The following is a 23,968-nucleotide window of genomic DNA, read 5'->3' as shown; positions in this document are numbered from 1 at the left end:
ACTTTTCTTAGTTGTGTGTCAGATGAAACGTGCATTGCGCAGCTGTGCAGTGGATTCATATTAATGTCTGTCATTCTTGTCATGAGTCCAGAAACAAGTTTTTCTCCTCCCGTTCCTCACTACCAATTCTGTCGTCTGATCCGTAGTGATTAAGCCTGTTTAGAGCTCCATACGTTGTCTGTAACTCAATCTGCTGAATTCATTGTATCGCTTTAATCTCTAACTGCAATCCACCGTGAAGCAGTCTAATGCTATACAGACACTGTCGTCACCTCTCTTTTTTGAACCTGTTGTGCAGATGTTGGGTATCTGATGTTGATGCTGTCTAGCTTGACTGCACGAGCTACAAAGAACCTAAAGACCATTTACAGTAGCTCTATTTTAAGGATGGTGCAGAGCAGTTGCTTGCTGCATCTTTGCTTGTCAGTACCAACCTTCACCCTGCTTCAGATGTGGAATATATTTAGAAGGGCTTTCTCTTTGTACAGGGAGGAAAATTGTGTGTGTGTGTGTGTGTGTGTGTGGGTGCGTGCGTGCGTGCGTGTGCGCATGAGAGAGAGATATAATGAGTCTGACAAACCTGCTGCACCATGTCTTTGTTGTGTATGAAAACAAATTGTCACCTTGCACCGCTTCCCTGTGGCGTCAGCCAGAAGTCACCAAGGAAACAGTGTGACTGAGCGCTGTGTTATCAGCTAAAAAAAAAAAAAAAAATGACACAGTCTTGTATCGTGTGGCTACGGATGTTACTGACAGCTGATAGGTCCAGAAAATCATTTTGTTCTGTGTAAACACAAGAAAAATCCAGACCTGTAACCGTGTCTTCTCTTAAATCATCTCCATCAGTGAAGCTAGAAACAAGCCTGGATTTTGCTTTAGGCATCAGCTGACTGTCACTGTGCTGGCTGAAATCCAATAAAGAGAAAGCATGAGTCACTGAGTCCACGTGCAACAGTGAGTTTCTTTTATTTAAAACACAAAACACAGTGTGGCTCTGCAACAATCAGTTGATTAATTGTTCATCTAGTGATCGATTTTTAAAATCCATAAATTATTTTCAGGTCATTTAGTGGTTTTTGAGCAAAAAAAAATTCTACTGTTTTTTTTTTTGTGGGTATCTGCTGCTCTTAGTCTTATTTGTTTGTAAATTGAAGAATATTTGCAGTTTGATCATTTCAGGTCAAGCTTTAAGAGAGAGAAACTTTTTTTTTTTGACATTTTAAAGACCAGTTGACTAATTCAGAAAATAAATTGCTAAATATAATTGTTAGCTGAAACTGTGGTCACATGATGGCAGAACTGCAGGTTGTTCAAGTTTGAGAAATGGAGAAGTGATATTCTCATTCAGAATTGATTTCCATTGATCACATAAGATTTGTTTATGAGCTTATAACGTTGTTCAGCAGCAGATAGAAACATGAATGTCACTACAGCATCTGTAATGCAGAATACTGCAATGCGGAATGCTTATAACTGTAACAATAATAATAATAATAATCTTTGCTTTTTACTACTTTTCACTTTTTGTTTTTGTAGATATAAGGAAGGTTTTTCTCTTTTTATGAAAGGCCTTCATTTTGAAATTCCTCTTCTTGATGCTTCCTATGGTTGTTCTCTCATATTGTGTCCCTAGACAGAGCTCCTCCCCATCCTCTGCTCATCCTCTTCCGCGCCTCTTTTCCATGACCTTTCTCTCATTTCCTCCTTCTCACGCTTTTCTCTGTTGTCCCGTCCTCTCCCCCTCATAGACAGACCTCCACACACACAATCACTTAATATAAACACCACAGATACTGAGTAAAAGAAAATAGATGAAGAAGTGGGATGTAGAAGGGAGTGGCAGTTCAAGGCTTTCAGAATGCCATTTTAATCTCTGTTTTTTGTTTGTTTGTTTTTTTACCAATTGCATCCATCCATTTTTTTTAAACAGCACTAATTCTGGCTGTGGTGTCTGGTGCACAAAGCAGAGGAAGTGGTCTTGGTTGAAAGCTGCAGCAGTAAGGGTGGCAAATTGGGGAAAAAGTCGGTTTGGCACAATTTATGAATTAATTTTCCTTGTTAAATTGCACGCACACACACACAAACACACACTTAACACAGGGAGCTAATGTAGTTAGTGCATGCATAAGAAGAGCACCCTGTCTTTGACCCCCCCCCCCCCCCCCCCCCACACACACACACACACACACACACACACACACACACACACACTGTATCATCTTTCGCATCCTGCAGAGGTCATAAAACATGGTTTTCCCATTCTCTTTCCACTCCCTGTCATTCAAGCTATACACACACAGACACACACACACACACACATCATTCTGTTAAGGGGTTGTGGGTCCACATTTAATGCAGCCAATTACTTAACCCCCCTCACTCCTCTGGCGGCTGTATTACGTCAGGCTTGGCAGTCTGCATTTTTAGCTGGTAGATGCCATTGGCCCTCCCTCAATCTGTGGATTGAGTTACCACGTTACAGCTGTAAGAGTCCAATGGAGGCCTCCCCGAGCTGCCTTTATCCAATCACGACACATCAACCCACTGCGTAGTGATACAAGCAAGGAGATGGGAAGGCCATGTCCAGTAAGGTTTTGGCGGAAGACAGCAACAAAGAAACAGAAGCAAGGGCCGTAGAGAGCTTCTTGAGGGTAACTGAGACCAGCCAAAATGTGCATTCATGTCTTGCCACAGATTGTATGGTGGTCATGCATGCTGAGTATAAGTATGTTTCTATAGAACGTGGTCTGTGGTGAAGACCTGAGTGCCAAATGTTAATGCTAGCTGTTCTGCATTGCTCCCAGACACCAGAAATTACAAGGTTGAAAGAGGAAAAACTGTGAGCTGAGTTATTCATACAGGATTATTTTCAGATTTTTTTATCCATGCTCCCTCTCATTATTTCAGGCTTTAATAGCCGTAAAAGACTTCAGGGAGCAGTTTCTCTGAAGGTAGAATATCAAGTTGTTATCTGCACAGCTGAGGCATCAGAACTGCGCGATGACAGCTAGACCCCATGCTGCTAAAGCAACTCTCATAGGGCCTCAGAAAGCTTGGAATGTTTTCACTCAAGTACCAAGTGTTTGCCCATTGGAGTGAACAGTATAAAAGCCAGCAGCTTGACAAACAACCCCTCCCCAGGACAATTCACAAAGCCCTAGGCTTTCACAATGCCATCTGCATTGACATGCTGGTGGTCGCTCTTTTCCTTAAACTTGTGCTCCCCATCTCTTGTAATCCTTTTTTTCAGCCCAGTTTGTTTTACTCACATCTCAGCAGTCTTGCTTCCTTGGTCTAAGGAGACAATCTGTTGTTTCACTTCCTCACCCACTAATCCTATTCATTCAACTTTTAGGCAGGATCTGCAGGAGTGTGCCAACAGTTTGTATAGATGCCTGTATGTAAAGGTCAGGAAAAGCAGCAGCAGCACATGAAAACAGAAATTCACCAAACTGTCAGCAAGGAGGGACCATCAAGATCATCTTCACAGTCTTTCGCTTTGGTAGACTTTTCAGTTCATAAAATGAGTTGACAGCAAGCATCCACAGTGGTTGATTATGAAGGAAAACTAGATGGAAGCTGTGTTTTGCGCCTAACTGCTGCTTGCTCATAGTGTGCTTGAAAGTAATTGCAATCCATTATGGCTCCAGTTTGTGCATTATTAGCCATGTCCTTCATCATGTAATAACCGCAGAAGATGTAATGAGTTGATGATTCACTCCTGTACTACTAGCCTTGAATACAAAGTAGATGGGTGTCCTTAATGAGCAAGAATGCACATATTTTCTCCTTTTATGTATGGACCGGATGATTAATTGATAGATGATTAGTTGCAGAGAAAAGATTAAAAAGCATAATTGAATGCTTTATTGAGGTATTTTGTTGTTAAAACATTACCCTTAGTCTTGTTTCTAACTGAAACCTGAATCATAAGATGTCCCAATATATTGTATGCAGACTGTATTCTTGTGATCTGACAGAGAGATTTCTTATCTTTGTGGGGATATCAAACATCTGTGTGACAATAGGTTGTTGATGATGAGCGTACAAACCTTCCCAAACACCCTCACTGACCCCACAGTACCAGATCGAATGATGTGATTAAACAATGACTGAGCAATCTGACGTCTCTGTCTGGGCACAGTGACTCAGTAAGAGTACAGAGAGACCCAGAGTGAGACTGAGAATAAGCTGGAGAAGCAATGAAGGGGTATGCGGGTGGAGGAAATGAGACACCGATCTGGGAAGTGCCTTCCTGGTGTAATACCGGAGTAATGACATCACTACTCGGGGGACATCTGAAAGTGGTTGAAAAAATTCAGGCATATTCACTTCATCTTAACTCTTGTAGTCTGCTAACAAGACTGTTTTAAAATTTTACACTTGAACATAAAGTAACATATACACAGTGTGGGGTACGTAAATAGTTGGCAGATATTTTAAACACTGTGTAACGTTATGGAAGTGAGCCCTTGAGCTAGCTGCTTAACTGTTGTAGCTAATTTGTGAATGTATCCCAGTCGTTGATAAAGCTCAGTGAGAACAATGGTTTTAACAGAAATACCCCGCTGTCTTTGAATATTCACTTTTACCCTTCACTTTGAATTGATTTGCAATTCAAACAGAGCTTCAACATATTTATTTACACTGTGCTGCTTTGAGTTCCCTCACATCCCTGCGGTTTTCACCTTCCCCTTGAAGTCAGACACATACACCATGAGACTACAGGTCAGTCGCTATTGTTGGTGAGCCCCTGCAGAGCAAAAGCCTGGAAGCAATGCAGGGTTTTAGGTGCCTTGCGTCTGCTTAAAGGGATCACAGTGTGACTTTGGAACAAAGAGGGCGGTATGAATCTGATATTCCCTTGGTGTCATGCAAACAGCCACGTCTTTCACACATTCTGTCCTCTTCCCCCTCTCTCTTTGACTTCACCGTCTCTGCAGTCATTTTCAAGAGCATCCCCCTACCTCCTCTTCAGTGAAGTGTGACATCCAGCTAGGAGGGGATATAGTTGGTTAAGTTATCAGTAGAATGTTATACAGTATTCTCTAATGCAAACAAGAAAAAGCGATACAAACTCAGTTCATTGCTTTGTTTTCTTCGCAGCTTTTCAGTTTTCACACTGGTCACTCCAACTATAACTCACCCATTCCAACTTTTTCTGTCTTCTCTTAGATGTTAAGAAGGACTGGTCAGACCATGCTCTGTGGTGGGAGAAGAAGAAGACATGGCTGTTAAAAACCCACTGGACGTTGGACAAGTATGGCATCCAAGCTGACGCCAGGCTGCTTTTTACGCCGCAACACAAACTGCTGCGCCTCCAGCTGCCCAACATGAAGCACATGAAAGTCAAGGTCAACTTTTCGGACCGCGTCTTCAAGGCTGTGTCGGACATCTGCAAAACTTTCAGTGAGTGGATGTTTGACTAATTTTCAGAAAAATAGGTAAAATATTTTTATTTTAAGTGCACATGTCAGAAATGGTCATGAAGCCATTGTGAGATGACGTGCTGTTGGCAAATAGTTGTGTTTATGAAATTATTTTCCATTGCAGAATGGTGGATCTAGTTTACTTGTGCGCACCCTGTTTAAATGGAAACTTCCCCCGGTGATAGTATTTTTGGAAAAGTTCTGAAATGCTCAGCATCAAACATGGCTAATCATGTCCTTCCTCCCTCTTTGTTTTTATCCCTGGCAATTTGTTGTGTTTATTAAACACAGTCTAAGCTCTCAGTGCCAAAGTGGTGTCTCCTGACTTTCAGTCCAATCTAAAGTCATGTCCTTGGAACCAGGGCTCCAATCAGTCTCACATTAATGTTTCGTAAACAGAGATTATTTATCTGTCTCAGGCTTAAAACAAAGGCACGCAACAAGGTACACATTCATATACAGATAAACAACTCCAACTCTTGGTCACAGTCTTGCTTACTCTCCCTTCTTCTAATACCAGCTCCAAATTTAAGTGCCCTCCATGGCATAAGTAATACCCTAAGGTCACATGCACTCACTCTATAGATATCTTCTGTAACTGGCTCCATGCTGTTCTGCCAGAGAGGTCTCAGAGGTCACATGCTGGACTCCAACAACCCCTGACACACTAACATCCATTTTTCTTCAGCTCCTGCCTCCCAGTCGCTATCTACAGTAGAGTTTGCAGATTTGGAAAACCCCCCCATGCATGGATGTCCTCCGATAAGACAGGGTCGTAGCACACCCGGTCACTGAACTGTGTGCAGCCGACAGGGCCAGTGGGAAGGTTCTTTGCTGTAGATATATGACAGCTTACTGAGCTGACTCACAGTTGGACTGATGTGGAAGCATTTTTTGTCATTTGGGCAACTTCTCTCAGTTTGGCAGTTTTCTCTGCATATTTTCTGCTGACTGCCTGTGAGCTGCATAGTGAATAAGAGGGGACAGGAAGAGTGGAGGCCTATCCAGCTGGCCTTTGTTTCAGACAGCAGAAAGGGAGGAGCAGGAATACTGGAAGACAGAAACTAGATTAGATTTTTTTTTCCCGATGATGATGATGATGAGCTTGCCTTTAAGCCCAGATCTAGTTTGCATGGTAAGTTCTTCAGAGTTATTGTACTATTTTTTGTTGTTGTTGTTGTTGTTGTTTCTTTTGTTTTTTTCTTCTGGCAAGTTTGCAAAACAAAACCAGAAAAAATTGTTTTAGAACTATTTCCTGTTGCAGTCCAACATGTTTTGCCTAGTTCTGATTCTGACAATGAACATCCTACAAAGCATAAGAAATCACCATAACACTCTGATTATCCTTACATACTTCTCCCATGTCCAAGACAGCTTTGTCTTGACAGACACAGTCCATCTGGTCAGACTGGAAAAGAGAGGAGGACTCAACAAAAAGGCTGATGTACTGTAATACATGGAAATCACTCAGTTCTACTCCTGTTTTGGCCTCTTATTCCATTTGGCAGCTCTCACATCCTGCCCTGCGCTGCTTAGTTGAGAGGGAATAAAAAGCATGAGGGATTTTCCACATTTAGTTTCAAGATAACATTTTTGATCTCTGTAAACAATTCAGAGTTCTCTGAAATCATATTTTTTCCTTTTTTTGAATGTCTTCTGCGAAGGGATGCAAGTAATGATTGTCATTGTTGATAAAACTATTTTAGTCTGATAGAGGTCAGAAAGTAACAACAATGAAAATGTCCCAATTTTCTGGAACCAAAGATGTTCAGATTACAGTTTTAGAGAACAGAGAAAATTGGTGAATCTTTAAGTTTTGGAAGGTGCAACCAATAAATAGTGTGTAGTTATAGTTCAGGAAGGCCATGAAGTCCAACTCACCCCACAATCCTTACAGATCAGCTAATGAAGCAATGGGGTGCACTGTTTAAGCTGCTTTTGCCGGCCCTCCATTGATGTACATGCGCAAGCTGCTTTGCACCCCGCCTAAATTCCAGCTCCTCTTCTGCTCAGTCTGACCTAACCTGCCCTATCTTCACAACCTGGTTTTTTATACTCACTTCATATTCAGTGCACGCACACGCACACACACCATTACCATTTGTCCTGTGAGCCAGCAGACAGAATGTACTCTTCATAACTGACTAACACATGACTGTGGACCTTGGAGCCTGAGGTGGTGCAAAACTGAAGCTGTTCCCTTAGAAAAGCATAATTTCAGAGTAACAGGAGTCAAGCTGCTCCACTTAAAAGTAGCGTTTTTACTTGTCTTTTACTGCCATGTGTAGGAAAACAGACACAGAGCAGCTTTCTGTGGAATGGCTAATGGGCAGTACAAATATTGAAATGTTACAGTGAGCCATCAAAAACATGACTGGAAAATTGGACTCGGAGAGCTTTGTCAGTATCACCCCACATGAAGAGCACAAGAGTGTGAATTTGAAAGAGACAGCTGGAATTTTTTGGTCCCACTACTTCTTGAGAAACCGTTCTGATCTTTGTGTGAACTTTGCGCTGTCATTTTGGTCTAGCAGAGTTATGGCCCATCAACCTGTGGCCTGCTTGACTGGGCCCACATGTGCTCTCAACTGTTGTCATAACACAGTAGGACTGTGGTTTGGCCTCACCTCCAACTCCCAAATTAAAATGCATCATTATCCTTTCTGAGTTGCATTTTGCACATTTTTAGCCTTGTGTCTGACAGATGAAGAGAACTGTCACTCTTCCCAAGCCACTAGGTTCAATTGGTGTAGAATGAAAAATAGTACTAAAGACTTGTGTGCCATTTAAAGAACTGAATGAATTTATCGTATCATTTGACTTACTACAAATGCCAGATGTTTATCTTCATTGTATTTGCAATTAGCTCAATTCAATTCAACATGAGAATGCACACAGCGTGCGTCTGTTATCCATTCAGTGAGACTTTAGTTCTTATTGTCATCAAACACAGGTGCTTGATGAAATTGTGACAGCTGCCACTGGTCAGTGCTTTACAGCAAGTAGAAAGATAAATATGAGAATGAATTTATTAAATAAAAATAAATAAATACAAGGATATGTAACACAAGACTGTGTGTGTGTGTGTGTGTGTGTGTGTGTGTGTGTGTGTGTGTGTGTGTGTGAGAGACGTTTTCACGGCTCTGTATTTATTATCCTGTAATTGTTTTATGGGATGAAGGAGCAGGTGTGTTATTGTGATGTGTTTAGAAGTCTCATAGCCCACAGATAAAAACTGTTTTTCAGTCTGTTGGTTCAGCATTTCTGGGACCTGAACCACTTACCTGATGGCAGAAGTTTAAACGGTACATGGCCAGGGTGAGTAGAGTCCGTGGAAATTTTCCTGGTCCAGTAAAGCCAGCGGGAGCTAGCACTGTCTTCCAGGGTGGGCAGAGGGCTACCAAATAAGTCGCCAGATATCCCTGGCCTGCTGTTAATATACCTGGGCAGCCTGCCCAAGTAAAACCTGTATGTGGTATCTGGAGTACCTATTCTTAATATTGAGGAGCATGCAAGGGAAACACAGGAACCAGGTGATTCCTTGTTAATTTTTTGCCCATGTAGGTCTATATCAGTTTGTATGGTAAACTTTAGTGTTGTAAAATTAGACTGTGACGGTGTTTGTGATTCTTCTGTGGCTGGTCTTACTCACTGCAGTGAATCATCTGTTCCAAGGAGTAAATCTTGCGAGCGCCTCTGGCTCTCAGTCAACCCCTTTCCTCTGGCTTCAGGCCTGGTCACTGCCACAAGTCAGCAGGATAGAAGATTGGGATCTTATTGTCTAGGTGTCATTTCTGCTAATGGAAATCCACCAAGCCTTTGTAAGCATTCTGACCATCATTCCCCCCACCCCCGACACTAGCCAAAAGTATGTGGTGAGTGTAGGAGTATGAATATGTCAGCAAAAAATAAACTGTAACACTTGCCTGGGATGAGAATTGGCATTTCCAAAGACCATGGGTCTCAGCCAGAAAAGGGTGTATTGCCTACTCTGAGTTGAGAGTGAAGTGTTTCCTCACTGAGCAGAAGGTCGACAGGGAGATTGATTGATGCGGCTTTGGCATTTATGGCAATGATCTACATTCCTACCACCTATGGCCACAAACTGTGGTGGGTAGTGACCTAAAGAAAATAATCATGGACACGAGCAACATAATTAAGCTCTTGAGTAGAAAATTTTTCTGGATGTCAGTGCGTCTTACTGGAAATAATGCACATTATTATGAAAACACTTATTTTTCCAGAAATGGCTCAGTCTCCTTAATACATTAAGCTCACAAGTTCAAGCTTGTATGTTGTGAAGTACCCACTGGTATATTGATCCTTTGCTTGCTAATTAATTAGCTAATTAGCTTAATTTTTTGGAATTGGAATTAGAATACATAGTAGCACCTTCTATATTTACACCACAAGCGCTCTATATGAAATAGGTGATTGGATTAGATTTTGATGTACATTGCTGCACAAGTATACATATTTATAGTTCTTAAATTAAATTCAGACTTTTTTGGAAAACTGTCAGTGGTCTTGACAATGAACTCAAAGTACTGTAAACACCTGATAAATATAGGGTTAATATATCAGCTGTGTACACCCATTTCATTGAAATAATAAATATTGATTACGTCAGGTGGTTTATCTCCTGTGGGGTTTGTAGATTGCAAATATTTATAATATGGAAAAGTTCCCAGTGTTGGTGATAGGATCATAACAATTAAACAGAGTTAGAATAAAATGCCACATGCCTCTGTAACATCTCACCAAGAGTCGCAGTCCTATCCATGTACTTGCAGTTTGAGACACACTTTGTTGTGTATATTGGCCTCCTTGGGGCTAAAGCTCAGCAGCAGGCCTGGAACTCACATGGCTGTATAAGGGCACAGGGACTGTGCTTGTCTGCTACAGCAGAGTGAGAATGGGGGAGGAGGGAGGCAGAGAGAGGGTAAGCTCCCATCTGGTAGTTCTTAAAACTCCTGGAATGCTTTTGCTTTAGTTACACAAACCAAACAAGCTTGCTCACCAAGCCAAGACGTTCTCTCAACCCTTCTGCCTCTGCTTTCCACAACACCTTCTTCATTCAATTGGAAAAAAAAAACCAAAAAAAAACATATATTGATTCAATATAGCAGGTATGAGAAAGTGAACAACTGTGCACTTGATTATGTTAAAATATGAAATATTGCTCTCAAATATCTGTTTGCTCTTTAATTCATGTGGAATCCTTAAAAAACACAAATCCAGCCAAGGTTCCAGATGTGCTTTGCTTCTAGTTGAGCTCCATCTATTCTGGTCCTGACATATTCTGGCCGTCTCACCGCCTATATCAGAACCATCCCAAGCCCATCTTAAAACATTATTCCTGCTGCTGAGTGATGGCTCCCTGGCCTCCTGGCCCAGGGAAAGGAGGGAAAGGAGAAAGAAGCCAGAGGATAAAGACTGCTCTGTTTTAGTCATTATATTCAATGTGGTGGGTGTCTTACTGTCTGATTTGGATCTTGCACACATCTGCACACATGCAGTCACAGTGTGGCTTGTTTTCATCTTCAGTACCTGTTTGTTGTGAAGAGTAAGAGTTCTTTTGGTAAAAGCCATGCTACCCTGCTGTTCTCCAATGGCAACTGAATTCTGTTATTAATGTGTGTTAAAGGAATAGTCTAAGGAAGACGAGTAGGAGGGTGATGGAGGATGTCTGCGCTGTCTCAGCTGGGGATTAAAGTTAAAGCAAGATTTGCTGGAGCCCTGAGAAAAGGGATTATGTGCACAGCTATCTTGCATCTACTGTTTCCCCTCACTTTTTCTTATTTCTCTCCCTCTCTGCCACCTTTTTTGAGATATAGGTTGATTTTAGCATCCCTATATTCACCTGCTATACAGTCAATGAGGTCATGTTGTTTTATTTCAAGCCTGTATTTAGTGATTTTGTGACATCAAAACCTGCCTGTCTTAATGTCCAGTGGGCTTGGCTTTGTTGCTAGTAAAGGTTTACATTTATGTGATGTCAAATGAACCTTCTTGATGTTTCTCCCCTCAGATATCCGCCACCCAGAGGAGTTATCTCTACTGCGCAAGCCCCGTGATCCCAAAAAGAAGAAGAAAAAGTTGGAAGAGGCGGAAGAGGATGATTTGGAACTGGAGGGTCCACTGTTAACACCTGGATCAGGTGAGCTGCTTGTATGGCTTGTTAACAGTGTTTGCACAAATAATTCCTGCTGATTTTGTTAATAGAGGAACAAAAATCTTTCTTGATGAAGAAAATCTGGATATTTTTCAGTTTACATCTAACTCCTGAGCTAAGAGCATAGTGGTTTGTGTAAACTTAAGTATTCAGCTTTTTAGATTCTGATTTGGTTTTAACGTTTTTTTTTTTTCCATTTGTTATGAAACATAATGCTCTTATTTTTCTGAGACAGCAGGTTGAATAGCAGCTTCTACAGGCTCCATGAAGCCTCTTCGATCCTTTTTTGTATTTGGTGCACTTGTAGTTAAAAAAAAAAAAAAAAACACTAAGAAGACTGGAGTTTGCTGCACCCTGCTTCTCGTGACCAAATATGAATGTGTGAGTTTGAGGCCTGCATGGGATCTACAGCCCTTGCTCCCAATTTCTTGGCAGGGAGGACTAAAAATTGCTGAGATTCCACACATAGTTGGTCACGCTGCCATTTTAAACCCAAACCAGGCTACAGGAGTGCAGTCATAATGACCCTCCTCCCTCCTTCAGTGATGGAAGAGTTACAACCATATGAGCAGAGAGGAACAGAACAAAACAGACTGGAGTGCTGTCACAGAGTCAGCATTAGGCGAAACTGCTAACACTGTGAGACAGGGTGAATGAGGCTCTTTGTGTGTAATTGGATTAGACACTGATTTGCAACAGTATTGATACCAGCGGTGCCGTCTTCACCTCCTCCGGTTGACGCATAATTTTACACAGAACCACTGCAGACAGGTGGGCGCACAGGCCCTCCCCTCACCAGCAGCTGAACACATGAATGATAGTTCAGCACTGAATAGCACTTTATGAGAAATTTCAGGACTTCAGTAAACCTCCCATTTCAGCCACACTGACGTATTAAACAGTTATTATAAATGTTAACCTAGCCAGTGCACATGTTGGCATTTGACTTTGAACTGTTATTAATTGCCTGATTTGGTATCTATTAAGTATCTATTAAAGTAGTGACTATGGCTAATAATAAAACGATGATGTTCAAGTATTTTCCGGGGTGTCGCTATCGACTTTGAAATTCTAGTATCGTGACAATTCTATTTGCATCAGAGTGGAATGATCCAAAGCTGTATTTATTTGCTCATGTATTAAAATGTAACAAATGAAAGAAAAATGCAAAAGCAGCTACTTTACAACATCAGATCACACCCAGAGTTGCATCACCACATTTTAAGGGGTGTGCTACATTGATGCCTCTGGTTTAGATACATTTTGTTCCCAGTGGGTGAATGTGGTGGTGAGGCAAAACAGAGTTTCAATAGGAATGTGGAGAATCTGTTTACTGTCACCAGTCTCCCTGTGTGTGTGTGTGTATGTGTGTGTGTGTGTGTGTGTGTGTGTGTGTGTGTGTGTGTGTGTGTGTGTGTGTGTGTGCACACACAGACTCCATGAGATCAGTTGCTACAGTCAGAGTACATTTCATGGCCAAGTTGTAAGATGTTATGCCGTCCCTTGTGAGGAAGGGCTGGCCTCTTGGCCTGGGTCTCCTGATAGAAATCACAAGGCTTTGCAAAGATGCAGTCAGTAGCACAGCCTTCTCTTTCCGCATTCACTTCCTTCAGAGTGACCTTTATCATATATAAAGCTGCAGTACTTAATCAATTATTCAAGCTACAGGAAATTAATATGCAGCGTTTTTTTTAAACCAATCAAGTATTTTTAACATCCACCCTTTAAAATGTGATTATTATATTTTCTCAATAAGCTGATAAGCGCAACACATTTGAATATAATACAATTCACTCTGATGACTTGTGACGGGCTATTTTCACTTGAGAACACATCTCTGAAGTATTATAGACTAATTGATTGTTCAAGAAAATAACTGGGAGATTAAATAAAATTAGTGTTAGCAACCCTAGTCATATTTTGTGATTACTTCCCTTTTCTCAACGTCTTTTTAATTAATTTGTTACAACCAAGGCTGGTATAAGAAATACACAAAAAAAATACATTTCTATAGACTACCTACATGCAGTATAGCCAATGTATACTGTACAGTGAGGTCAGCACTGCTCTCAGAAGCAAATGTAATGGGCGTATGGTTAAACACCAAGATCATAATGGGTATGTGACCATTTATTTCCACTTGCAGACTGGCAGTCTTTTTCCAAAACCTCAATCTCTATATTTAAAAGTACTATTTAGGAAATGTCTCCACACTTGTTTGACTTGCCGCACAGAATTGGTCATTTTTGGCAGAAAAACCACGTTACTCATCTTCAGCTGTTGCTGTGATCCGAACTAAGGCATGATGCTGCCCATGATGCCAGTTCAGCATCTCCCAGTGGACCAACTGCATCTTGACGTGCCTAGTGTGTGTAATTTTCTGTCTTGTCATGGTTGAGAATGACAGATCTTGAACAGCCCTTACTTTATATATGTGCTGCACTTCATACGTTTAAGGCTGGGTCATACTGACCAACGCCTTTGCCTGGGTTTTCAATCAATCATGTTGCGTTGGATGGTTATGAATGGGTGTATGGAAACGGCAGAACTCCACTAGTCATGCCAGGGCAATCTCCCTGTGCAAAGAGGGTAAACTGAGTCATCCACTCTGAGGCTAGCGGTTGGCAGTGTCTGTGGAAATGCCACCAATCTCCCCATTCTTGTAGTCCTCAACTGTTGTCTTTTTCTCCTCCATTTCCTTCTATGCCTGTAGAGGTTTCTGTGTCTTAAATCTGTCCCCTTGATTTGATTTCTACCCATTTCCTTCCTTCCCTCCACTTTTTCCTGTCTTTCTTTTTCTTACTCTTTCTCTCTTCATCCTAGCCTCTGAGATAATATACATCGGACCTGTGAAAGGTAAGCTTTCCCCTTCCTCTGTCCTTGTCTTTTCAGCACTGCTTCCTCAGCATTGCCTCCTTATTCCTCCCTACACCCCACAGCTGGTGTATTGAGGTCACATGACATCTGTATCATTTGGGACTAGCAGCCGAGTCACCTGACTGCTCCTCCAAAGGGAAGTCAGCTGATTCGGGTAGTCTTATGACAAAGGCTTTGCGCCCTTTTAAAAATTAGCTCATCGCTCACTTTTCTTAAAGCTACTCCAGGGGTCTGCTCACTGCACCTGCAGGATAGCCAATCACTTTTTAAATCTTCATTTTGCTTGAGTATGCAGATGTGAGATGGTTGTAATCAAGCAGGTTATTGCTAGGACATACTGTGTTTTTAGCCATAAAGTGGTGTTCAGAATTAGAATCACATGCTTATAATCCTATCTGCATGCATCAAATAGCAGCCCACACAGGAGCACTGTGTAAAAACCAAATCCACGAGAGACAGTTTCATTTATTGACCACCATCCCATGGTTTACATCTAGTCTCAACAGCTGATGGTGGTCCTGTGCCTTCCATCTAAGCCCTCTATGAATCTCCAGTGTGGGAGTACTAGCAAGTAAAGTCATGTAAGCATTTTTTGTTTTCGCACCAGCATTGGAGATTCAGTAAACAGGATGGAGGAGGACTCGTGTTGTTAATTTATACACACTTTCCCTAGATATTTGGCATTCCTCAGGGGACCCTATGGGAGTCAGGATAACTCCTCCTGACCTGATGAACTTAGCGTTAGGAGGAAAACCTTGAAAGAACCACTGAATATCACACACCCCTCACCCACCCGCAAGGAAGGGGAGGCCATAGCCTGCACCATGTTCTCATGACCTCAGTTTGCAAATATAAACATACACATGCACACTCACAAACACAAACCAAGCCCACTTCCTGGTTTCAGAAAGGGTCTGCTGGTTTAGCCAGTGTTGCTTCTTGACCTAGGCCCTACAGAGGGAGAGTTGGAAAGGAGGGGAATGTGGCCGTGGAAAACACTTTGCAACATGAGCAAACAGGAAATGTAGATATTTTCACTTTGGGGCCATCTTTTTGTAGCCAAAAAAATCAAAATTGAAACACTTTAAAACAAATAAACTTATAAAGTCAGCATTTAAGTAATCAAAGATTTATAATCAGTTATATTTCTCTAACATGTTAAAATTATATTCAGTGTATTCTCCTCTGATATTTTTGCGCACTCTCTCTCTCGTGGGCAAATTGTGCTGTAGTTTGCTGTGTGCGCAGTGCATTCCTGCTGTTTTTTTGTCTGTGAGTAAATGGGTAAACCTCATCATGTTGTGCATCATCTGCATGCTGATCCACATCTGCCCCGCCATCAGCAGGAGGGTGTTGTTGAAGTCACTCATCTGCAAAGTTTGTGCTGGTAGTCACATGGTGTTGTTGACCACTAACTAGTCAAGCTAGGCTGCAAATGTGTGTGCTAAGAAGTCTTCACTCTTTCCTTCTCAGTGCTGTATCAGTGACATATTAGTAAATGTGCAATTAATTGGATTGCAAGCATCAATATAAGTGATTTTTTTTTTTTTTTTTTTTTATGAATTATTGTAGGTATGCATTTCTGGCTCTGCAAGGGAATAACAGATTGCTGTGTTTTTTCAGGGAGCATTTACTCTAGTCCAGGATTATACAGTAAGACTATGACCCCCACCTACGACTCCAGGGATGGCAGCCCTTTGTCGCCCACTTCCGCCTGGTTTGGAGACAGCCCCCTGTCAGAGGGCAATCCCAGCATCCTTGCTGTGAGCCAGCCAATCTCCTCACCAGACATTCTGGTCAAACTCTACAAGCCCCAGTCCTTGCTGGACAAAGCTAAAATCAATCAGGGGTGAGTTACACTTTATTCAGAGGTTTGGTTAAATAGCTTGTCATCTCAAGTACTGTGGTGGTTTGAATTATTGACATTTTTACACTTGGGCAAAAACATTTGCAAAAGACTGCATTTCTGATTTTTTTTTTTTTTTAAGTCATATTCTAACTAGCTGTAATCACTGTTTGTACAGGTGGTTGGACTCATCCAGGTCTCTCATGGAGCAGGATGTAAAGGAGAATGAGGTGCTGTTGCTGAGGTTTAAATACCACAGTTTCTTTGACCTCAATCCAAAGGTAAATCACACAGAAACAGCAGTACAACACCTTGTAGTCAGTTGGGACACTTATTGAGAACATGCTGTATTTGATAGCTCTGTGTCATGGTATTATAAAAGTAAGCAAGCATACATGCACCCATTAGGTAGCATGATTTGGGTTGATACCTTTAAAAATATTTTTAGCATTAACCTGTAGAGTTTACAGAGTATGTATTGTACTGATGACCTTAATGGAGCATTTGAAAGACAGGTTATTTGCTACTTTAGTGTCATTAACAACATACAACCTTTACCTTTGACTTGACTGCATCCAAAGTTGCCCTGTTTGTTCAGTAATGTGGTTGGTTATGCCCACAGTATGATGCCATTCGCGTGAACCAGCTCTACGAACAGGCCAAGTGGGCCATTCTGCTGGAGGAAATTGAGTGCACGGAGGAGGAAATGATGATGTTTGCGGCCCTCCAGGTAAGAATGCTGAATGTTTGTGTACTGATACAGCTTCGCTTTTACAAAGTATGAAATTTGTAGACACAAACCCCTTTTTTCATTGGGAGGAGAGAATGCTTTCTTCTCAGTTACAAGATAATGAATTGGATAGGATCGCAGCCCAGAGTTGAGCTATAATGCTGCATGTTCTGCTGCAGCACGGATGCTAAATCTTGGCATTTGTATATTGTTGAAGCTTGAGTTAATGGGGGCATTATCACAAATATTCCCACTAGGCTTTGATTAAAATCTATTGGTTCACTTTATTTCCTACTAAGAGTAATTAGGCTTTCCAATAAAATATTTAAATATTGTTTTAAATTATTTTATTGCATTTTTAAAGGGATTCTTGCTGATGTAGACAAACCTGTAAAGTCTACAGAAGTATACTGTTGAAACAGTTTCTACCCAGGAATTGTTACTGTAGCCTTATGTGACTTTTTGCAAAACAGAGGCTCATTGTTGCTCATGGAGAGCTGGTCTGGGTTTGACTTTAAAGGCACTGCTGGCATATGATACATCAGTTTCTCTTTTGAGACACATTCAAAGCAGATCAGAAGAAAGAACAGTGACTAGAATGGCTTTAACAGGGAGCAGTGGAAGTAATATACAGATGTGAAGCTCTTTTGCACCCTCAGGTTTCCTCATGTACCATTGGGGTGGTGCCCCTTCTATTTCTGACCCTCATAAACTGTGGGTGCCAAGACCTGAGGACGCCACCCTGTCTTCACCCTGGGGGTAATTATAGTGCATCTTGGGACACAGGACCCCATGCCTCAGCCCAGACCACCCACTCCAGCAAGACACAGTCTTATAGACCTGTTCACATTCCTCCTCCCACTCTTTCACTCTGGGGTATTAGGTGTGTTTCATCTGACCAGTTGTAATTACACTTCACTGGTTTCTTCTTACACTGCACTGGGAGAGATGCTAATCCAAGTACAGTGTTTAGACTGGTAGGTACTCTGTTGCTACCTATCTTTTAGCACTTTGATAGCTACTACTGTGTTTCAGTCTGAGTTTTTAGCTAAGGTTTCACTGTTGACAGATACTAGGGTCTAAATAAAGATCAATGATTGTCCAACGCTAGTATGTTGTTGGCTTGAGTTGGCATGCTGTCACCTGGATGTATCACTGTAACAGTTCTCAAATATGAGGTAATCATTGGTCAAGATCAGTGACTGACCTCATAGTTGTGGACTGAGGGCACAGGTTGTACTCTGTACTGCAGCAGATAAATGAGTGACTCTGATAATCACAAAAGCAAATAGGAAAATGGAAAACAAGCCCCTCAGGTTTGCAGTTTTTAAGGACGAGCCAGAGGATTTTAACATCAAAGCGTGCCCTTTGTCCCACAGTGTGAAACCTTAACCAGCTAAAGCATCACATCTCTCAAACTCTGCACTGTATTTCTCACTCTCTTGTCAGCTGTTCATTCATATATTGGTAGTGGGTGGGCGATGGTGTGACATTATAAATACCATTCATCAACAAGCTGTATTTAGTGTCCGTGACTCACTGTTGTTTTTTTTAGTAATAGCTCCATCCAGATGAATATGTGTTTCCATTGTTACAAGAACGATCTCTGGTCAATCAGTCTTGCACCAGTCTTACATAAAGTAGACACCCAGTAAAAACAATTCCATTGTGTTCAACAGTTAAAAGACGTGCTATGAACACATTGTCCAGACCTCAGTGAATCTTTACCAGTTACTTTAGCACAGTCTTCTTCCTGAAATATGTCTCCTCATCGTCAACTTCTCTGAAGAAAACAACATTGCTGGTAAATTCAGTGGTGTATGCTGGCAGCACTTGCTGACATAAATGCCAACACATCTTAAAGCGTTTATATGGTAATTATCACAGACCGTTTTCCTTTTTATAAGATGTAGCTGGAGCATTTATGCACCAGTAGCACATAGCAAAACTTTATAGATAAAAAGCAAAATTGTTGGCCAGGTTGGTGGAACAGCTAACAAGTTGCTAACGGAGTCTGTCTCCACATGACACTTTCTTTAAACCCGCATGTCTCAAGTGTTTTATTTTACACCTGTAAGCTTTAAATGAATGGAAACTTTAGTGATAGATTGCAGGTTTCATCCTTGTAACAGTGCTGTGAAGATAGGACTCTGAACCAAAGGCTGTGTACAGGTCTTATGGTTTTTGTAGAGATATGGTTGTGATAATAAGGTCTCAGTTTTAAAAAGCAAAAGATGACACTAAGAAATCATAAAAATTGACCTAACTGGAGCATCGCTTTGTTTCATTCCCAGTACCACATCAACAAGCTGTCAATCATGTCTTCAGACAACCACATGAATAACAGTGAGAAGGAGGTAGATGAGGTGGATGCAGCCCTGTCAGACCTGGAGATTACCTTGGAGGGAGGGAAGACTTCCAACACACTGGTATGACAAAATCATCACTACATTTAATTTTGGTACTCATGTATGTTATGGGCTTGCCTGCATCCTTTTCGTCCAAATGAGCGTCATTATGTGAATTTGTTTTCCCAATTGTGAACTCTTGGCATTGGTTAGGTCCTTTTGTTTTTAAATCGGATGAAGTCTCCTTTCAACAGTAGTCATAAACATGACAGGAAATGTACAAAGACAATGCAAGGCACTTCAGTCTGCTGGAAGTGCAGAATTTCACAGTTATTCATAAAGCCTACATCTAACAAAGAGCTGGAGTTGTAAGGCCCCGCTGAAAATGTTTCTACTGTTACAACTGCTCCATCTTGAAAAGTTTGCTCAGCTTATCAGAGGAAGCTGAGCTTGGAGATATTACATAAGAAGCCTTGTCTTCAGCACACTCTACTGACATTGAAAATGCACAAAGTCGAGCGTGAGGTCATTGTTTTTGGCAATGTTTAACCCTTTTTTTTTTCTTTTTCCTGTGTGTGTGTGTGTGTGTGTGTGTATATTTATGCATATTAAAAATCTTCCAGGCTAACAATGGGTTTCCCCTTCCTCCTAGGGTGACATCACATCTATTCCTGAGCTAGCAGACTATGTCAAAGTCTTCAAGTAAGTCCAATTCCATAACTACCCGATGCCATGAAATCATACACGCTTTTACCATTAGCAAAAAGGCTAAAAACTACATGTCAGTGCATGCATGCAAAGAGTGTATTTTCATCCAAAAAAGAACCTCGAAGCAACATTTTCTGGACAAGTAAGCCTGTTGCCTGTTATTCTTGAGTGTAATGGGCTTAAAAGGCAACCTGAAAGCTCAGCCTGCAAATATTCTTTGGCAAAAAATCCAGAGTGATTATAGCTGGACCAAGCATCTTTAGAATCATTCATTTTTGGCTTGAAGCCTTTGCTGACAGGCAGGTGGCCCCTTGGGTGGTTGGCTCATATAATGTATAAACTGGGGGGCGGGGGGGGGGGGGGGGGGGGGGGGGGTTAGATATTAAGAGGCATTTCCTCTTTTAATGGTTTTCCACAGTGCTGGCTTCTTTCCTATTCATCTCGCTGACTTTGCACTTGAGAAGCCCCCACCCACTCTCTCTCTCTCTCTTTCCTTTGTACTCACTTATGATCTCCCCTCCCCCACTCCTCGTTTTGATCACAAATTTGTTTCTGTTTTTTTTCTCCCACCTGAACTCTGACATGTCTTCCTCTATTTTTTCCCTAGACCCAAGAAACTGACATTGAAGGGCTACAAGCAGTACTGGTGCACATTCAAGGATATCACAATTTCCTGTTACAAGAGTAAAGAGGAGGCACACGGGACACCTTCCCATCAAATGAATCTTAGAGGTGCAGAGACATGCCGAGTTGCACAAAAAAAAAGCATTCCATGCCCATGTGATGCTTTATTTTTCTGAAGTGTGTTATCTGAATTTGTGTGTCTAAAGAGTAGGGTGTGACCCTTGACCCCTTCTTCCTGTCTGCACTCTGGTTTTCCATGTGTAGGTTGTGAGGTAACACCAGATGTTAACATCTCCGGTCAGAAATTCAACATCAAGTTGCTAATCCCTGTGGCTGATGGCATGAATGAGATCTGGCTTCGGTGTGACACGGTAAGACTGAAGTTAGTCCACCCTTTAATGTGATTTCTAGTTAATTTTTAGAGGTATTTAATTATGACTTTTCATCTCCAGGAGAAACAATACGCCCACTGGATGGCTGCATGTCGCTTGGCTTCTAAGGGGAAGCCCATGGCCGACAGCTCGTACAACCTGGAGGTCCAGAACATTCTGTCCTTCCTCAAGATGCAGCACATGAACCCTGACCCACAGTTTATTGAACCAATCACCACTGATATCAACCCAGAATGCTTGGTGTCTCCACGCTACCTGAAGAAGTACAAGAACAAACAGGTAAGCTGTGCAGGCCAGCTTAAGATCTTTTTGCAGTAATGTGGAAGGCAAAATTGTTGATGTAAAAAAAAAAAAAAAAAAGGTTATCATCTAGTCTAGTGTGTATTTTGAGAGAAGCTGATTACATGGTTGTAAGGCTGAAAAGCATCTGATTCCTTCCAGGTGGGTTCCTTTTGGCAGGAGAGCTTTCTTGCATTTAAATGCTTCTCCCTCTACTCCTCCTCCTCCTTTACACTCTTCTACTCCCTCTACATTTCTTCTACCCACCCCCTTCTCAGCTCTGTGGTTGTAGACAAAAGGACTTGAAGAATAGAGATCTCAGTCACAGTCATATGAATACATATCAGAAGCAACAGAAAGCCCATTATTATGGAGTGGGCAAGAAAATACCTTTATAATCTGGCAAAACATTTCATCATTAAGAATGAATGGTCTCTTAAATGTTATGCAAATTTGTGTGTTTGTGTACACTGGAACAGCTGAGTACACGACTGCCATGGCCATGTCAGTCAGGGATGGGCGAGGGAGGTGGTTTCCTTCTCATAGCTTATTCACTAAATCTGGATTTGTTTAAGTAGTAGTAAAGTACAGCAGTGCTAGGAGGCTGGAATGATGTTGGGAGGCTGCTGCTGGTACACTAAGTGATGACTCAGATATTGTCTGGAACATAACCTTAAGTATCATTGATGCAAAGAGAAATGAAGAATTAAAAGAGGAAAAATGGATGTGGAACAGGAAATGACTGAGGCTGGGATGCACCACAGGAAACCAGGAATGTTATTAAATGCAGTTGGAAAAGAAATCATTGACATCATAGGAGAAGAAGTCGAACTTTGTTAGTGGGCGTCATTGCTCATTATGTCTCTATGCTGCAAGTACTTGTTATAGTGTATAAAGCAGTGTTTCTCTTTGGTGCTCATTTCTTAGAGGAAATGCACATATGAAAAACACATGCACTGCTAAAAGTCAACAGTTAATCCAGAATTACAAAAGCTCGGAATAAGTTTCAGTTCTGTCTTTCTCTTTGAGTCTGTCTTTCTCCCTTTTTAGATTAATCAGGACATCTCTTAAATGTATTTTGGGGTCAACTACATGAATTTAGTTCTCCCTTCTCCATCTCTAACAGGAACAGAGTTGAATTAGTGTCCGGTAAAACTGACATGAATCTGGGTCACGTTCTGTAAGTTGAAGGCAAAATAACTGCCCAACCTGCAGTTTGATTGATGTCACTGAGAGACAGAGAGGAGTCCTAGCACAGGGCTATTAGTATCACAATAATAAGGTTTTCTGATCATATTCCACAGTAAAACACAAGCTAGCATTTGTTGTCAGTGTTGTTTTCTTAAGCTACATGTTTGCTGTACAACTAAATCAGAGCTGTAGTTGTTGAATGGTTTATTTATTTATTTATTTATTTTTAAATCAAAAAGCTAATCAAAGGAACCCGTTGTGGCAAAATAACTGCATGGAATTAGCTTAAACAGGAAGCAGAAGATTTTTTTGTAGTAGTAATAGCTCAGAAGGATGTGTGTCTGTGGTTCTTTCTGGCCCAGGTCCAGGCTCACACTCAGTCTAATAGCTGCTCTCCCTGGGCACAGCATTAATGTATAATGGTGTATGTACAGTCCCTTGTTCACACACACATGCGTACTTGTGTAGTGGGCGTGGGGCATCAGGAAATGAGCCATGCTTGGGAATGTTGCGCGGGAAAACTGTCTGGGATAAGCCCATTAACTCTTTAGTCAGCTGCAGCCCCTCCCCACCTCCCTTAAACTGGACTCCCTCTTGCAAGAGTTTTGCGAGTAGACTTGTGTGCTGCATCTCCAAGCAGATACACACACAGGACTTTTTAGATTACGTGGGCCAGGGTGGTTTCTGGACAAAGGTATACATTTAAACAGAAAAGAAAACTCCTGGAGCTCGGAGAAACAGAACAGCTTTCACTGCGGCTGATACACATTGCCATCTTGTGGTTGACAGAGGAATCACAAAGAAACTGATTTATTTATTTTTTTTAAATGGCTCATTGTGGAAGTCTTAAAAGAACAGGAAGACAATATCTAGACCTGAAATCTGCAGTTATACTGCCCACTTCCTTTATGTGAAAATATTGTGTGATTTCCTTGATTACTGCTGTACTTTCCCTCTCCTAGCTGAATACTGCATGCCCCTTTAGCTCCACAGCCTTCCTCCCCACTTTGTTTCTGTTATTACAGCCATTGCCTGCATTATTGTGGTTGTTTTGATCTTTCCTCTTTCAACAGTGACCTTATGTTCTTCTCCTCTTTGTCCAAACTTTCTATTCCTTCTTTCTGTATGCATCTCCTTCATTCCTATTTATCTTCCCATACCTACCTCTGCTCTTCAGCCAGGCTATATCAGGGACTTGGTAAGTTGTGTTCACTGGGTGCCATTTCAAGCCTTAGCTACTTGCATGATTGTGTAAACTCTGAACACTTTGTGTCTGAGTTGTCTCACCTAACAAAAAGTAACCATAGCAAATCATAGTGGCCGCCACAATAGAGTAGATGGTTTCGCTTCTGTATGTTGCTTGTCTTTA

At 41.5% G+C, this 23,968-nt stretch overlaps 1 protein-coding gene across 2 annotated transcripts in view; it reads left to right on the top strand.

Moving 5' to 3' along the window:
* fermt2 (FERM domain containing kindlin 2) overlaps positions 1-23,968 on the top strand; it is a 37,423-nt gene that overhangs the window by 9,614 nt on the left and 3,841 nt on the right. Inside the window, exons 3-13 of one of the 2 annotated variants that reach the window (XM_030718694.1) lie at positions 5,176-5,409; positions 11,461-11,589; positions 16,105-16,330; positions 16,506-16,608; positions 16,950-17,057; positions 19,352-19,486; positions 20,058-20,107; positions 20,721-20,845; positions 21,002-21,108; positions 21,190-21,408; positions 23,777-23,797. In XM_030718694.1, coding sequence (XP_030574554.1) covers positions 5,176-5,409; positions 11,461-11,589; positions 16,105-16,330; positions 16,506-16,608; positions 16,950-17,057; positions 19,352-19,486; positions 20,058-20,107; positions 20,721-20,845; positions 21,002-21,108; positions 21,190-21,408; positions 23,777-23,797 — 1,457 coding nt within the window. The remainder of the gene's footprint in view (positions 1-5,175; positions 5,410-11,460; positions 11,590-16,104; positions 16,331-16,505; positions 16,609-16,949; positions 17,058-19,351; positions 19,487-20,057; positions 20,108-20,720; positions 20,846-21,001; positions 21,109-21,189; positions 21,409-23,776; positions 23,798-23,968) is intronic. The other variant, XM_030718695.1, reaches the window with a different exon arrangement.

This window comes from Archocentrus centrarchus, chromosome 22, assembly GCF_007364275.1.
Source record: "Archocentrus centrarchus isolate MPI-CPG fArcCen1 chromosome 22, fArcCen1, whole genome shotgun sequence".
Taxonomy (NCBI): Eukaryota; Metazoa; Chordata; class Actinopteri; order Cichliformes; family Cichlidae; genus Archocentrus; species Archocentrus centrarchus.
The sequence above is the reverse complement of the archived record's forward strand: the minus strand, read 5'-3'. Positions and strand labels throughout refer to the sequence as shown.